The sequence below is a fragment of the Bemisia tabaci genome, chromosome 3, assembly GCF_918797505.1.
Source record: "Bemisia tabaci chromosome 3, PGI_BMITA_v3".
Lineage (NCBI taxonomy): Eukaryota > Metazoa > Arthropoda > Insecta > Hemiptera > Aleyrodidae > Bemisia > Bemisia tabaci.
The window spans coordinates 33450284-33465590 of NC_092795.1; the positions used below are offsets into that span (position 1 = coordinate 33450284).

At 37.6% G+C, this 15307-nt stretch overlaps 1 protein-coding gene across 2 annotated transcripts in view; it reads right to left on the minus strand.

Moving 5' to 3' along the window:
- Window positions 1-313: 313 nt before the first annotated feature.
- Window positions 314-15307, minus strand: part of wts (serine/threonine-protein kinase warts) — a 41155-nt gene continuing 26161 nt past the window's right edge. For both annotated transcript variants that reach the window (XM_019061224.2, XM_072298198.1), the window contains exons 4-8: window positions 12752-14499; window positions 12017-12114; window positions 11381-11559; window positions 10618-10892; window positions 314-9986 (exon numbers count right to left, since the gene is read on the minus strand). In XM_019061224.2, coding sequence (XP_018916769.1) covers window positions 9555-9986; window positions 10618-10892; window positions 11381-11559; window positions 12017-12114; window positions 12752-14499 — 2732 coding nt within the window. In that variant the 3' untranslated portion in view covers window positions 314-9554. The remainder of the gene's footprint in view (window positions 9987-10617; window positions 10893-11380; window positions 11560-12016; window positions 12115-12751; window positions 14500-15307) is intronic.

The following is a 15307-nucleotide window of genomic DNA, read 5'->3' on the forward strand; positions in this document are numbered from 1 at the left end:
CGATTTTATCTTCCAAAAAGATATTCTCCCTAACTTTGTAGAAGCGCTTGAACCACGTTTTTCTACAGCTGTAGAATTTTTGTCTTAGAACTTCGCAGGAGTAATTTCTTCTTCTTCAATTTTCAAGATTTTAGGGTAAAAGTTGCATCATAATTTCCAGATTTTTTTACCTGGTACGTATTCGCAACATTAAAGAAAATGTTCTCCCTGCAATAAGGTCCCTTTTCCCTGGTCACAAATTTTTTTTTGGCAGGAATGGTGTTTGATAATGGACTAGTTAAAAGGCACTATTCTTAAGAAAGAACAAAGGAGATAATTTTATACTTTCATTTACTATAACTTCTTTAGTTTATACAGAGGATTAGTAATAATTTTATCACCATTTCTAAAATTAAAACTTAGAACATAATTCACTACAGCGCTTGAGTAATAGTAAACAAGAATATTTGATGAACTAATCTTACAAGTTTGACAAATATATTACACAAATCTGTTGTCAGCTAACATAGACGAAGGCTTGTTAAACGATATTTGAAACACGATAACTGCAATACATTTTTCACAGCCATTATAACGCGATAGAGAATTTAAGTAAAAAATAAAAACGTCTTCATCTTTACATAAAAAATCTCATTTTTCATTCATTTACTTTTTCATTAAATATTACCATTTTTCCCCCTTTTTTTCAGTTTTCTTAAATTTTTTATACTGATAAGAGTGTACAAGTGAAAAAAATAAATCAACTACCTACACATTTATTTACACTTTGTAAAATATGCATCATGAACACAAAATATATACTTGTCATAACGATATTATTAATTAGTAATATCAGAAAATGTACAGGTTTTATTAGTCTCAAAAATAAGTTAAAACAGTGATAAACAGAACTATCTTTCAAAACAGGCAAAAGCGTTTATTTACAGAGGTTCTAATACCGGCTTCATACAAGAAAGGGTTTTTTTTCTTGCAACCGGAAGTGGGAGGGGGAAAAAAGGATGAGAAATAAAGAATCAACAAGTGGCAATAAGAACCTCTGTGAGAAACAGAGAAAAAAGGCTGGACGATCCAATATTTGAGCTAGAATAAAAAACTGGAGCCATTATAAAACGGTTCACAATTAGAGAGAAAACAACAGATGAATCTAATGAGTGATGTTCCGTAATCAGAGAGTGACGACAATTAATCTGCAAAGAGCAAATGAGGCCAAAAGAGAAACTAAGAGACAAATCTGACAGAAGCTAAAAATTAACGATGACCACTGAAAACTATGGCAAATGCCCGGTCAAGTACAGTCAATTCTTGTTTTAACACTTTCGAAGAGAATCGAAAATTGCACCTATTTTAAAAAAAATAAAGAGTCAGATAACTGCTGCTCCTTATAAAAAACATAGGATCTTTCAAAAATTCATGTTAAAAATCGTGGGATAGGTAGTCAGAGTTTACAACGAGACTGATTTAACAGATGATGGAACATCACTCAATACATCAACCTGGCTTTTGCAAGCTGCTGCTCACGATAGAAGGAAATAAACAAGCATCAAAACACGCGCTGCGTGTTGCAAACAAGTACTATTACTAGAGAACAAAGCTAAATTATCAGTCGATTTTAAACCATCTTTTAAAAAGCACGGTTTCACAAGGCACTAGGCAGACAATTCACTTTCACAATAGAGGAGGGGGAGAAGAAGGATATTTTTCAAACTTTTATAAGCCAACAGTGAGATCCCGTCACTGTGGCTGATCGCAGCAGAGAGCTAAATACCGGTGTCATTGCATTAACAAGAAAGAAATGAAAGGAATCGGCTGCTTAGAAAACACGGGACCCCTAATTTTGTATACAGACGATGGATAAGGAAAACAACAAAAACGACAACAAGGCAAAACACAACAAAATAAAGACTACAATAGCATTAAACTATCAATCAAATGTAAATTAGGAAAACAGAGCGCCAAAAAGAAGAACGATTGTTCTGCTATATTGATGAATATTCTATTTCATGCAAATCTCAGCTATGAATGAGAGCCAACTTTTCGAAACTGTGTTGCTAAATTCAAAATCAATTTGTAATTATTAGAAGCCCGATCAAGAGGGTAATACAGGAGCATCTGAAATTTCATGCAATTCATTTCGGGATCCTATTGCAGATGAGCTGGCCTTAAATGTATCCCAGGAGTTGCAAGAAAAACTGCGATGAATTTTCAGTTTAATGCAAAAATGTCATTACTACTTGCTTATGAATTCAAAGAATTGCTTACAATTTGCACCCAAAAAAAAAAAGAAAGAAAGAAAAAAAAAGAGCAGGATTTGTTGGTAAAATATATTGAATTTGATACTGCATTAAATTCCTTTCTTAAATGCAAAAGGCAAATCCTCATTTAATTCCTTTGGTTTTCAGGTTTTTCACTGCACATAACTTTTAAAACTCACAAAGAAGGACTAATCTGCCATGCTAAGGAAATACTCCGTATAAATCTTTAAAAGCTGCCAAACTTTCCTCAATAAAATGATCATTTCTGAGAAAGAATATGATTATTATTCCTTCAAATTGTCAGGTACTTGCGATTAAAATGCAAACCAAATTTTCTGAAAAATTAGAACAAATATACTTCAAAGTTATTCAGAAAATTCGAATTTTATCATAGAAAATTTGGAAATGTCCAAAGGTTCAGACAGCGTGGCGTTTTCCTTAGCATGGCAGTGTTGCCTCATTTCCTTCACAAGACTCAAATGCAGAGATGTTTGATCCCACTGCTGGGATACATTCAAGACCGATGAGACCACAATCAAACCTCAGGGTGAATCAAAGTAAAAGCTCCTGACAATCTTCTAATTTTTCAATTTTACTTGGCTTCTAATGCTCTAAAATCAACTTAAACAATGAACTTCGATTAAATGATAAACAAGTCCCTCAACGAACAAAAATTTCAGTTCTATATGGAGCTTGAGATAAAGATAAGAATTGTTAAAATGGTAGCGTAAATTAAGAATCAAAAGAAAAAGTTGTTAAGTTTAAACAGCAAATGTTCAGATTCAGAAGTCTTGCTTTGCAGAGCTTAATGCGAAACAGCAAATGTTCAGATTCAGAAGTCTTGCTTTGCAGAGCTTAATGCGAAACAGCAAATGTAGAACTAATCTTGTAGTAGTTGCGGTTATTTCTAGAATGTAATGAGAGAATATTGACAGATGAAAAGATAAGGAAGAAAAGAAAGGAAGAGAGAAAAGAAAAAATGAGAACCTTCGATCGAGTAAAGAGGATAAAGAATGAAGAGATGAAAATATTTAATTTTTGGTTTCAGGCAGTTGCATCAACAAATCACAAGAGTGATAATCCTCTTATCTTTCGAGAAAATCTTGACTGAGTTACAATGATGCTTTAAAAGATTGAACTATTAAGAGACTGAAAAATTTAAACACCGTTGAGAGCCAGGCTAGCAATAAAAGACAGCTTTGGGAAAAATTACAAAAAATGACCACTTTTGAAAAGTTTGAAGTAGAAGCAGAAAAGAATTTCGACTTGGGAACTGCCTCCAATAGTGATATCTAAATGTGATGGACATTTTTAAATGCCGTAGTCTGCAGATAAAAAAAAGTTAAATAAAATAATTGTTAAACAAATACACTAATCAACTAACTTAAAATTAATTTGGCTTCAGCATAGTTCCGTGGCGAGCAGTTGGAGATGTCCATGATGTCATACTTAACTGTCATTGAACGATTCAGTCGCCAGCTTCGAATTGCGATTCAAACCACTATTCTTTCATTAATCAAGCAGGCTAAATCTTCTATCATATAATTCGCATTTAGATAAGAAAAAATAAATGTTCAACTGTTCTTCCTCAACCTTGAATAACATCTGCTACCCTTTGAACTTGGAAGCAGTGAAACTTCAACAAATTGACAGGGGTACAAATATTTTTGATTGAAAAAATATTGTAATGATCAGATGACACGATCATGCTTCGCTGATCAACCACTTAAGAAAAGTTTTCTTTTCACGAAATATAGATGCACACGAAAGAGTTTTTGATAATTCAGACTCAAAGTTTGTGCTTCTTTTAAAATTTTCTTCTACTCTACTTAGTAGTTACTCAACAGCATCAATACAAGATGAACCGATATCTTTTCATTTCTTTCCAGTTCACACAACAAACGAAGAAAATTCCAATGGATTAGTACCTCTGAATGCTCGCCACAGAATTACAATACAATATTAGCAATTCTTATAAATTAGGCTAAAAAATTACGAGGGGAAGAAGGGAAGAGAAGATACTTTTGGCAGAAGGTGCAAAGAAAGCAAAGCAAGAGGAAGAAAATCAGGGCCGAACTGATGGTAGTGTAACAAAAAGGGTCGATCCTAGAGACGCAATTTTTAAGTGCATGTGACTGTAACAAAGGATTTACATACAGTAACACTACCAATTTAGCCGATGTAAATATATCCTTTTTGGCCCATTGGAAATATGATTGAAGGTGATAGCTTCATTCAAAAATTTTCTGCCTCCTTGCGCAACATACAGAATGCTCGCAGATGATATTGTCCTACTTTGTCGATAAGCTTTGCAACGTCTGTCAAAAAAACAGATGAATATTGACACAACAGTAGTTTCTGCTTGAAAAATCTGATAAATTCACAAAAATACGCTCATAAATTATGATTTTCTGTGTTGATGGGTTATGGGAAGCAGGGCAAAAACCGATGGGGAAAACTCATTCAAAAACTGGCAATATCAGTTTTTTTAGCCTACTTGGTGTGAATGATTAAAACATATGTTGCAGAAATATTTTACACTTAAAGAAAACAATGATATAAAGAATCCTAGGAAAAAAATAATTATAATTTATCTTTGAAAGAGAAAACAACGAGAAACTTCCGACTATCTAAATGACTAAAATTTGAAAGTTTCATTTTCGGCAGTAGTGAAGGTAAAAACATGCATCTGTTTTTATACGTCTTCAAAAAATAGTACGGAATAAAATCTTCACCATTTTAGAATTGCTTGGATTTACAAAAAGTTGACATATTCCTAAGTTTATATGATAAAGTTTGAATTTAAGTTTCAGACCAAAAATCAAGCAAACGGTAAAAAATTATTGGAAAAACTTTTCACAAAAAGAAGAGGAGAACAACTCCCAGAAAAAAGTGGTTGACTTTGAATTTTCAACAGCCTAGAGCAACACTTTTATAAAAATGATTTGGAAGATAAACTTACAGCTCCCGCTGGGAGACTATACAGACACAATTAACAAATTAAATAATCCTCAATAAACCCTCAATATTGATTGTTTTTATTTATCACTTATGCCACTTTAAATTAGATGTTTATTAGACGAGTGCAGAGTTTTCAGGGAGCTATGAAACATGCTTACAGCATAGATATAACTGATTCAATCAGGTTTTGTGATGGTCCACAGGCGAACGGATGTCGGGGCAAAAAGACTCAAGATAACAACGGCACCACTGCTTTGAGGAATGACATTCAAATAATTAGGTATTTAGTTGGAAACAAAGAAGTGTTGCTGTTTTCTTTCTTCCTTTTCCCTCTTCTCTTTTCTTTTGATTTTGAACAGCTTATGAGAGGGCAACATTTAAGGATGCAATAAAAAACAGTGTTTTTCGCCATTTTTTGGGAAAAAACAGAAATATGTCCCCCGGGGCACACTGCAGTTGTTGCACAGAAATTGTTACATCAGGATTTCCCTTTTGCAATCAAAATTAAGCCCAGCTCCCACAGCACAAAACAACTTCCAACAAAATACGATTACTGCTTTCTTCAGAAACTGTTCTGAGTGATGCTTCCGGACAAAATATGTCTCACTTTGACACAAGTCACATTAATAAGTTGAAAAGATCGAGGGGTATGATGGTTTGAGGTTTACAGTTCAATGAATGTGGTTTTAGGAAAACACTATTTAAAATTTTAGGCTGCCTTTGGAACTAAAAAATGATGCCTTTAAAGAAACTCATGGCCTTCAATGGATACAGAAGGGAATTTTAAACAGAATGGTAATTATTTTTAACGATACTGGAGTGTTTCCGGCTCAAAACTCAGTATTCAATTTTCGCTAACTTGAAAAGCATTGTCCTCTGAAAATTTGGCTTCCATGAACTCCGGCCCCTCAGCCTGTAGACCATCATATTCGATTGCTCAATCAAATTCAAGCTCATAAAAAGCTACATTTCATTTGTGATAAAACTGCATTCAGACAAGATTTCTTACCAATTGGATACATGAGTTGTCAGAAGTTACAAAGTTATTACCGATTTCTATAATAAAATATTAAATTTTTAAATAATTTATAAAAGTAGATTTAAAAATCATCAATCAAAAAGCATTAAATAGATGTACAGTTTCGGATATGGGAAATTGGTCCTGAATTGTAAATGTCAAAAATTATTACATTTAAAACAAATGGGCTTTATAATGAAACCCAAGTACACCAAAGTTATTGATTCTATATTTGCAATGATGACGAGTATGCTACGTCAAAATAAAATAACGCTCAAAATTCAAGGCACAAGGTTTACTAGTTTGTGGTCTGCTGTCATAAAGCTCCAAAAATTTGAATTTAACTTTTTATTAGTAGGATAGCTGAATTTTAACATAAAATGGTATCAAAGGGGATAGAAAGTGCAGTCTTCAGCTTAGTTAAAATCGAAAGGCACAAAACAAGAACAAAAGATTGTAAGGACTTCATATCAAACGCTACTGGAGCGCCAAAGAAGACAATCGGTCAGCAGAACAGAATATCGTAGACTAAATAAATACACAACAGTATAGAAAAGAAGCCAAGAATTCTTGAGACTTGCGTTGGCAATATTGATATTGAGTAAAATAGTTACAAATTTCAGTAAGTTAAGGCACTATTAGGTTGCAAAAATGGATGAAAAATAAAGAGTACAGTAAAAAATAATTTGCTAGATCTATGGAGAGATTCTTTGGGGATAATGCGAAAAAAAGGATGATCTTCCAATGAGAATGGTCAGACTCATCAGAAAAATTTACATGCGTGAGACACATGACTCGCGAGGTTATTATTAATAGAAAAATGAGTGAGCTGTAAAGAGGGTGAGAATTCTACAGTGATTTGACTTGGATAATTAAGATGGCAGTTTTCTTGATTAATTTGCCCAGAATAAGTTTTTTTTAAAAGGCCACTACAATTAATTCCGTTTATTATGGGAAGATAAAACACATTGCTCTGTTCAAGGATGGTTGTTAACATTTCATTTGGCGGCCCTTAGGGTAAATAAAATAACCTTGAAGTGTGAAGAGAAATCAATGAAATTTCTAAAAATATTCCTTCCTCACTTCATGGGTATCTGATTAACATAAAGCCGGCACTTTGAATTGTTGTCAATTATAAAAGTTAAGGTACAGATTTATACCCTGAAATTCATGAAACAGGAGGAAAAATTTTGAAAATTTTAGGACAATAATGTCCAAACTATTATTTCATCATATAGCAACTGTGTTTGATTAAAAGTAGTAGTCAGACAATACAACTGCCTGGGCATGAGACGTAATTAACAGAAAACCGCGTAGTAGCTTGTGGATTTGTGTTTGATAAAATTGGCAAACACCGAAAAGACACGGTAGGCAAATTTTTCAATTTAACATTGCTATTTCCCCACCGTTTGAAAAATGATAGGAGAAAAATAGAAGAAGAAGATAAATAAACACAAACAGTAATGAACAAATAAATAAAATAAACTCTGAAAAATACAGATAAACTGTACACGAATGAAAGCCAAATATAACTTGGCATGGCCGTAAAATATTCACTTATTTGCTTCCAAGAAGCTGAAAATCACAGAAAAGAAAAGGGGGTATTAGTCGGGGAGAAATACGGTTTGACTCGGAACAAATTGCATAACAAACTTTACTGACGTAAAGTCATCAGTACGTCCTCCTGAACAACATCCTAAAAAGTTTACCATGGTCCGACCCCGGAGCACCCCCCAAAATGCCTAAAACTCAAAATGGCGGCCATAATAAGACCATATGGGATTGCGGTATTTTAAAATGCTCCTATAGTGTCATGTGGGGTATCATTTCCTATGTAATTTTTTGACTTCATATTGGAAATCTGCGACCAGAATTACATAGAAAATGATACCCCACATGACACTATAGGAACATTTTAAAATACCGAAATCCCATGCGGTCTCATTACGGCCACCATTTTGAGTTTCAGGCATTTTGGGGGGTGTTCCGGGGTCGGACCATGGTAAAATTTTAGGATGTGGTTCAGGAGAACCTACTGATGACATTTACATAGGAAAAGTTTGTTGCGCGATTTGTTCCGGGTCAAACCCTTTTATTTTTGTATTTCTCCCTGACTATATACCACTCGCAGCAGCTCTGCCGGCCCTTTCTAAAAGGACGCGAACCAGAACCACCAGAAGCAACATTAACGACAAAACACTGACATAAAGCCACTGATTAAGGATGCAGAGCTTGATGGAGACTTAAAATTTTGGGAAATGCTAAGCAGGATAAGATTCCAAGACCCACAGCCCACATTCGTCAAGTGGAGCAAGATTCTACTATGTAAATAAGATGGAATTGTGATGGTGTGAATGCTAACATTTGCAATTGTGAGGATTTTTTCACATCAATTTAGGGAAACAAGTTGCACATTGTTTAGGAAGAACGGCAGGTTGATTATTGAAATTGTGGGTTTGTGTGGTGGATGAGACCAGATTAGCTTTGTCACTAGTTGGAGATGTTGGCTGTGTTGTCAACAATCAGACATTGGGCAACCCCATTGCTATCTTAAAACAGGCCAAATACTCAACTGGTTATCAGCCAGCAGGAGGTGCTGTTGGCTAGTTGATTTTTTGACCCAATACAGGGTACAGGATGTGGTCGCTCATCGTCCAATCAACATGGCCAATCTTCATCATATTCCAGTCTCATCGATCAGACAAACTCGTTATTTCAATACTCAGATTGAAGGATTATTTGACAAAAACACATCATTGATAAAATCTAATTGTGACACTTGCTGATTTTGTGCCTGCCAAATTCCATGTACAAATATTTAAACATATACCAGATGGCATTGATAAAAAATGTTAAAATAATCAAATATTTTATCACTTAAATTGCTGGAAATAAACATGGATATCAAACGAGCAACAAAATCTGATATGCTTACTTTTTATTTCTGTCCGCAATGCAGAGACAATGTGTAAAAACTGCAAAATATTTAAAGAAAATACATCTTGAATAGCATTTGGATTGCGACAAGCAAATAAAAATTGCTTGTGAGAATGACTACTTGAATATTATCATTGCCTATGCACTTTATTTCTATGTAGTAGATTCAGAATCTTCCCAAGGTCGAGAGTCCACAAAGTTCATGACTTAGTCGAGAAACTCATGAATTGTCATCCTATCAGATTAGGCTCTGCATCCTGCGCAGTGTTGCCAAACAGACTAAAAGCAACAAAGTCAACATTCGAGATTAGACTTGGATACTTTCTGCTCCTTGCGGCAAAACTGCGGTGCAGAAAAACTCAGCTTTAAGCTCCGAACAGTCATTATCAAACATAGACAGCACCTTGATTATCATTATCATCAAGACTAATTTTATTTGGATACGGCGCACCACCGCCATCGTCAAAGAACCGCCTGAACGTGAATTCAAAGAACCCGTGGAATGGCTTTCCACTATCCGTGAGTTCGTCCGACTTGCCAGAGTCAGATGATTCTGAATTACGGAGCCGCTCTGGGTCCACAGGATCGAAATTGGACGTGTCGGTGGAGTACTGTATCCGTGGGATATGCGGGGGAGTTAAACGCCTCACGCCTTTCTCAAAGTCAACGGATGAGAAGAACGGGTGCGCCTTCACTTCTTTCGCATCCTTACCAAGCCTCCTTTCAGCCGATGTACATAGCTTCAGGATTAGATCTGTACCTTCTGGCGAAACATTAGCTGCTGCTGGTATCATCAGTGTGCTTTCCCAGTTGATTACCTGCAAGAATTACACATCCTTCATGTAAAATACTGAAAAATGAGGGAAAATAAGATAAAGAGACAGAGAAAAGTGTTTAAAAAAGAAGAAGAGCCAAATATAAGAAAGTAGAGTCTCTGAATCTAAAATCATTGGAGGGATTCAGGGTTCAAAATATTTTTGAATTCTAAATTCTTTACTATTTCCCTGTGCTGCCGCTAATAGAAGGACAAAAATAAGCATTCAGACTAACCAGGTAGCCAAAATGAACATTTTGCCTGTCACAGCTTTGAAGAGCCAAAAGCGCTCATGAGGATAGGGCTACTTCCCAAATTTTCTGAGGAACCTGGAAATGTTTATTACTTCCTGGAGACATAAAATATTTGAAATCACAGGACAGAGAACATCTGACAGCTCAGGCTGAATACATTGCTGATGAAAGTTACAAAACCTGTATCTTGATATTGCAGATCAACATGCACCATTTAAATATTAGGCCTAAATTACACATCCAGTTTGACATGTAAACTCATATGTTTTCTCCCACATTACAACTGGCTGCTCCGGTAATATTTAGACAACTGTAACCAACAATCTGTATCTCCAATCTTAGGCAATGTGTGGCAAGATGTTCAGGATCAGGAAAACTTACCTTATACTGTGTCTCTGCTGGAGTGCCTGCTAAAAATGGCGGCGAGCCTACTAACATCTCATACAAAATGACGCCTACACTCCACCAGTCACAGAGTTGAGTGTAACCAGTCCTAAGGAGGACTTCAGGCGCTATATAATTCGGTGTGCCCACTAGCGAGTGTGCTAGACATCTTTGATGCTCTATTCGTCTTCGCCTTTCCAGCGGTTTCAGCTGATGACATCGACATTCCCAGTCTTCATTTGGTTCTAGAGAGTCCTGCCGTCCGTGTTCTCCTTCAAGAAGAAAATAAAATTAATTAACACAGGGATAACTAACCTATTTTATAATAGCTATGGGAGAGGAATGTGTAAATAATCTGATCGCAGCTAGTGGTGCTGATGATCTTCATTACGGTTGAGTCGAGATTATTGTGGTCATTTGGTGGTGTAGAAGTTAATAAATATTTCTTGATGCGAACTTCATTCCAAACGTTGCTGTTTCCTCATGGAATAGAGTTGGAAGAATGAAAAATGACTCGAAAATTCTGAAGGGTTTACTTTTTGCACGACCTTCAAATACAAAACTTTTTTTTTTTAACCAAATACGCTCAACAAAACCTTGTCAGAAAGCTAATAAAATGAGCAATAGGTCCTACAAGTCTTTTTCACATATCTTCATTCCTTTTCTCAGAACACATTAGCTTTCAATTTTATGGGACAGTCTTCATAAAATAAACAAACAAAAAACTAATAAATAACAAAAAAATAACTGATTTACTTACCATTGCTTTGGTAATACTTGGAATTATGAGTCCAACGAAATCCTGTACACAATCCGAAATCTGTCAATTTTATATGTCCATCACGATCGATTAGAATATTGTCAGGTTTGATATCACGATGAATAAACCCCATTTTATGTACACTTTCTACAGCACAAGTCAATTCTGCAATATAAAACCTGCAACAGATAACACCAAGTTAGTGAACGACAGTAGCTTCGACGCACTTACACCCAGCGCACCCAACACTGAAATACGAACAAATTCTACAACAAGATGCAACTGCTACTCACTTTGCCTCAACAATAGACTTAATGTACATCCAATTAATTTCCAGAGAAACAATCACATTTTTATACTTCAGTTCCCCCAAAAATCAGGATGCTTCGATTGTAAAAGAAGCTACAGATTCAGCATGGGCTGGCAATTTTTCATCCAAAATTCATTACAAAACGTTAATTTGAGGGAAGAGAATAGAAGTTGAAGAAAATCTTACTTAATTTTCTAGGGTGGTGCAGACCTGTGTTACAGATGCATTCAAAGGGGGAAAAGAGGAGTGATAAAATTAATTTTAAGAGTTTTGTACTTTAAAAACTGCTCCTAGGACTAGTATTAAAATAAATTCCGGTTTCTTACCTAGCTAAAGGCTCTTCAAATATGCCTAATTTAATTAATAACGACATAAGATCACCACCAGGGATGTAGTCCATAACAAAATAAAGATTCTCCTTATCCTAGAAAACAAAGAACACATAGAGTTGATAAATGCAAGAAATGTGAAAGGACACGTTCAAAGTAAAAAAAAAAAAGTTCTTTCATGGATGAATATTAGTAGTAGAAATTTTAAAACTTATGTGAATAGAACATCAAACTGAGAATCATCAGTTGGGCTTTATTTTACAATAAAGAACTACTACTTCTGGCTCCTTGTAGAAAGAAAATGAGTGCTATTGGTTTCCCTCTGTGGATAGGTGCTGTGGATAAGTCAGGGCTGCAGCAACATGACAAGAAGTACCTCGTCAAAAGCAGTCAGTTTTGACAATGGCCCTAGATTTGTCATGCAGGGCGAGAATGCTGTGACTTTATATCAGATTTTTTCATTTTTATCTGTTCTGTTACAAGAAAACCAACAAATATTTATCTTTTAAATTTATGGGATTGGAATGATTTTCAATTTTCGGAACTGACACCGAGAAAGATGAAAAAACTGTGATTAAGCTCAAGCATGTTTGCTTTGAATGGAAGAAATTCACAGGAAATAAGCCGTGTTCTTTTACGGAGAAGTAAAGTAAAATTTAGAGCAACTTTTAAGGCAATTACTGAAATTGAATTAAATGTTAATCTAAAAACTGAGAGTAAAACAGGACATACCTGAAACGAATAATACAATTTGACAACCCACTCATTGTCAGCCTCCGCTAAAATATCACGCTCTGCTTTAACATGCGCAACTTGATTTCTCTTCAACACATCCGCCTTCCTCAGAGTCTTCATTGCGTACAAATGATTAGTGTCTATCTTCCTAACTAATGTGACCTCGCCAAATGCCCCAACCCCAATGTGTTTGATTTTGGTGAACATGGACTTGTCCATCTTTGCTCTTTTCAGTCTAATATAATTAGATTCTTTCTGACTTAACATCTTCCGCATCTGACACTGCGCCTCATTGCTCAGGCCTATCTTGGCCATTTCCGTTTCTAATTGTAACCTCCTGAATAGCCGCTGCTTGTGAGACTTGATTACATTTTCAACATGCTGCTCCATGAAGAATTTGAATGCTTGCGGCGAGTAATTTCTAACCTTGCAGTCGCGTCTCTCCTCCTCTTTCTCTTTGCTGATCTGCTTTCTTTCTGGGATAGGCGATTGATGATGGTTGACTTTGCAGCGCCTGTCTCCGTTCTGGACTGCCGTTACGGATGAGGATGCGGTGGGCGGCAGAGGTGGTGTCCGCGAGGACTCAGAAGAGGATGGACTTTCCGATCTAGATTCTGCCGGTGAGAACTTCCGCTGCAGAACAGGGTGGTGTGTGGATGGTGACGTTCTTGGTGTGTCCGTTGCAACCGTTGGAACGGTCGCAGTGCCGTTTTCAACGATACCGCGCTGAGCTGCCAGTGCTTGCATTGTGCTAGCATAGCTTGGGGGTTCCGTCGTAGGTACAGTTGGAGAGACAGTGGCTTGCTGCGGTTGCGTTACAGCTTTCTGCTGCTTCTGTTGAATGGATGATGCATACGATGGGGGAGGAGGTTGAACAGGGGTGGCAGCCGGAGGCGAGGTGGGTGCAATGGCAGTTTGCAGCACTGGTTTCTGCACTTGTGTACTTTTGACAGACTGCATGATGATTGGTGGTTGAGTTTTGGCTTGCCTCGCGCCCCACGCCTGCAGCGGGGTGGGCCTCGCAACGGAAGTGGGGGTGATCGGACCAACTGGAACGGTGATAGGACTAGGTGAACCAGCTGATGTCGGACCTGAGTAAATGCCTGATGACGGGGATTTGCGGTAATCTTGTTGTGACTGAGTCGGGCTCTGTCGGCTCTGTATGGAGGCTGAGTAGGAGGGTGGAGGAGGTGCGACAGGCGAAGGAGGAACCAACGGATAGGGAGGGGGAGGCTCCGTTGTGGGTGTACTTGAGGCACTGTTGTTTTGATACAGACTAAGGGCTTGGATTTGTTGCGATAGCTGTTGCTGGACCTGGGGCCCATTCTGCACTATCATGGGTTGCCGCCCAGAAACAGGACTAGTCCCCCGTTGAGGGGGCTGGGGACAACTCGGTACTGGCGTTGGCGCCGGGGGCCTTGACGGAAGTGCGGGAGCAGGAGAGATTCGTTTGAGGAGCTGTTGCATATTAGTTGGGACGACCGCTGGGTATGGAGCATGAGGTGGGGGTGGTGGTGGAGGTGTTGAGCTACTTCGGGGAGGAGGAGGCGGTGGCGGCTCTGTGAAACTGTTTGGCGAGTACTGCCGCGTTAACTGTGCGTGAGGAACTAGCTCGACAGTTTGCCGTGGACTATCTGAGCGACTACTCCCAGCCCCGCTGTCCAGGGCAGGACTACCCCTGTGCAAGTTGAGTTCTCGCTCTAGGCTCGGCTTCCGGATCAATTTGCTGTTCAGGCCACAGATTCCTGCAATCAATCAAAAGACAAGATTAGTTTCCCTCATTGGAATTAAAATAACGAAACTCAAAACGTAGAGGTTTAAAAAGGCTACAGTTAGGCAGGGATGCAGAATGATCACGAACCAACGATCCATCGGTCCCTCGCGCTCTGCGCATAGGCAATGGGAAAATTGCGTTAGGTTCGACCTTGAATAATGGAAGATAAAAAATTATAATGTTCTGATCGAAATATGCTTCAATTTTGCATACACCTTTCGAAGTTATGAACGCGCGCTGCCCTACGCATTTGCAAACAGTGAATGCGTCACGGAACAGCGCGATTCGCGAGTCGGGGACCGAGAGCGCGATGCTTGAAGTATTCCTACGGGTTTGCAGGCGCTACCCGCGATCGTTGTTCAAGCAATGTTCGAAGTTTCGGGAGAAATTTTCTTCCGGAAGTTGAAGTCTCTTCTTTCAGATCCGATCACAATTATGAAGCATCGAAACTTGCTCGCACATCCACAACAATTAAAAAGAGCTTGGCCCCTTTCCCGCTGATTAGGAGACTTCAACGCAGAGTAGAAAAGTTTGATGGTGCGAAACGCGTGATACAATTATTTCGACTTTCAATAAGGTGACATTGCATACCCACAAAATCAAGGAGAACATGGTGTTCTGTATCATCTCAACTATTCGATCCGTGTAACCCGACTTACAGTTCGTGTAACTGATCGTTCGGTTCGTATAACCGAACTTATCACGTTAAAAGAACGGACAAAGGAAGTTTGGTTACATGCATCGAACGTGCAATGACACAAATAAAAAATAATCGGTTT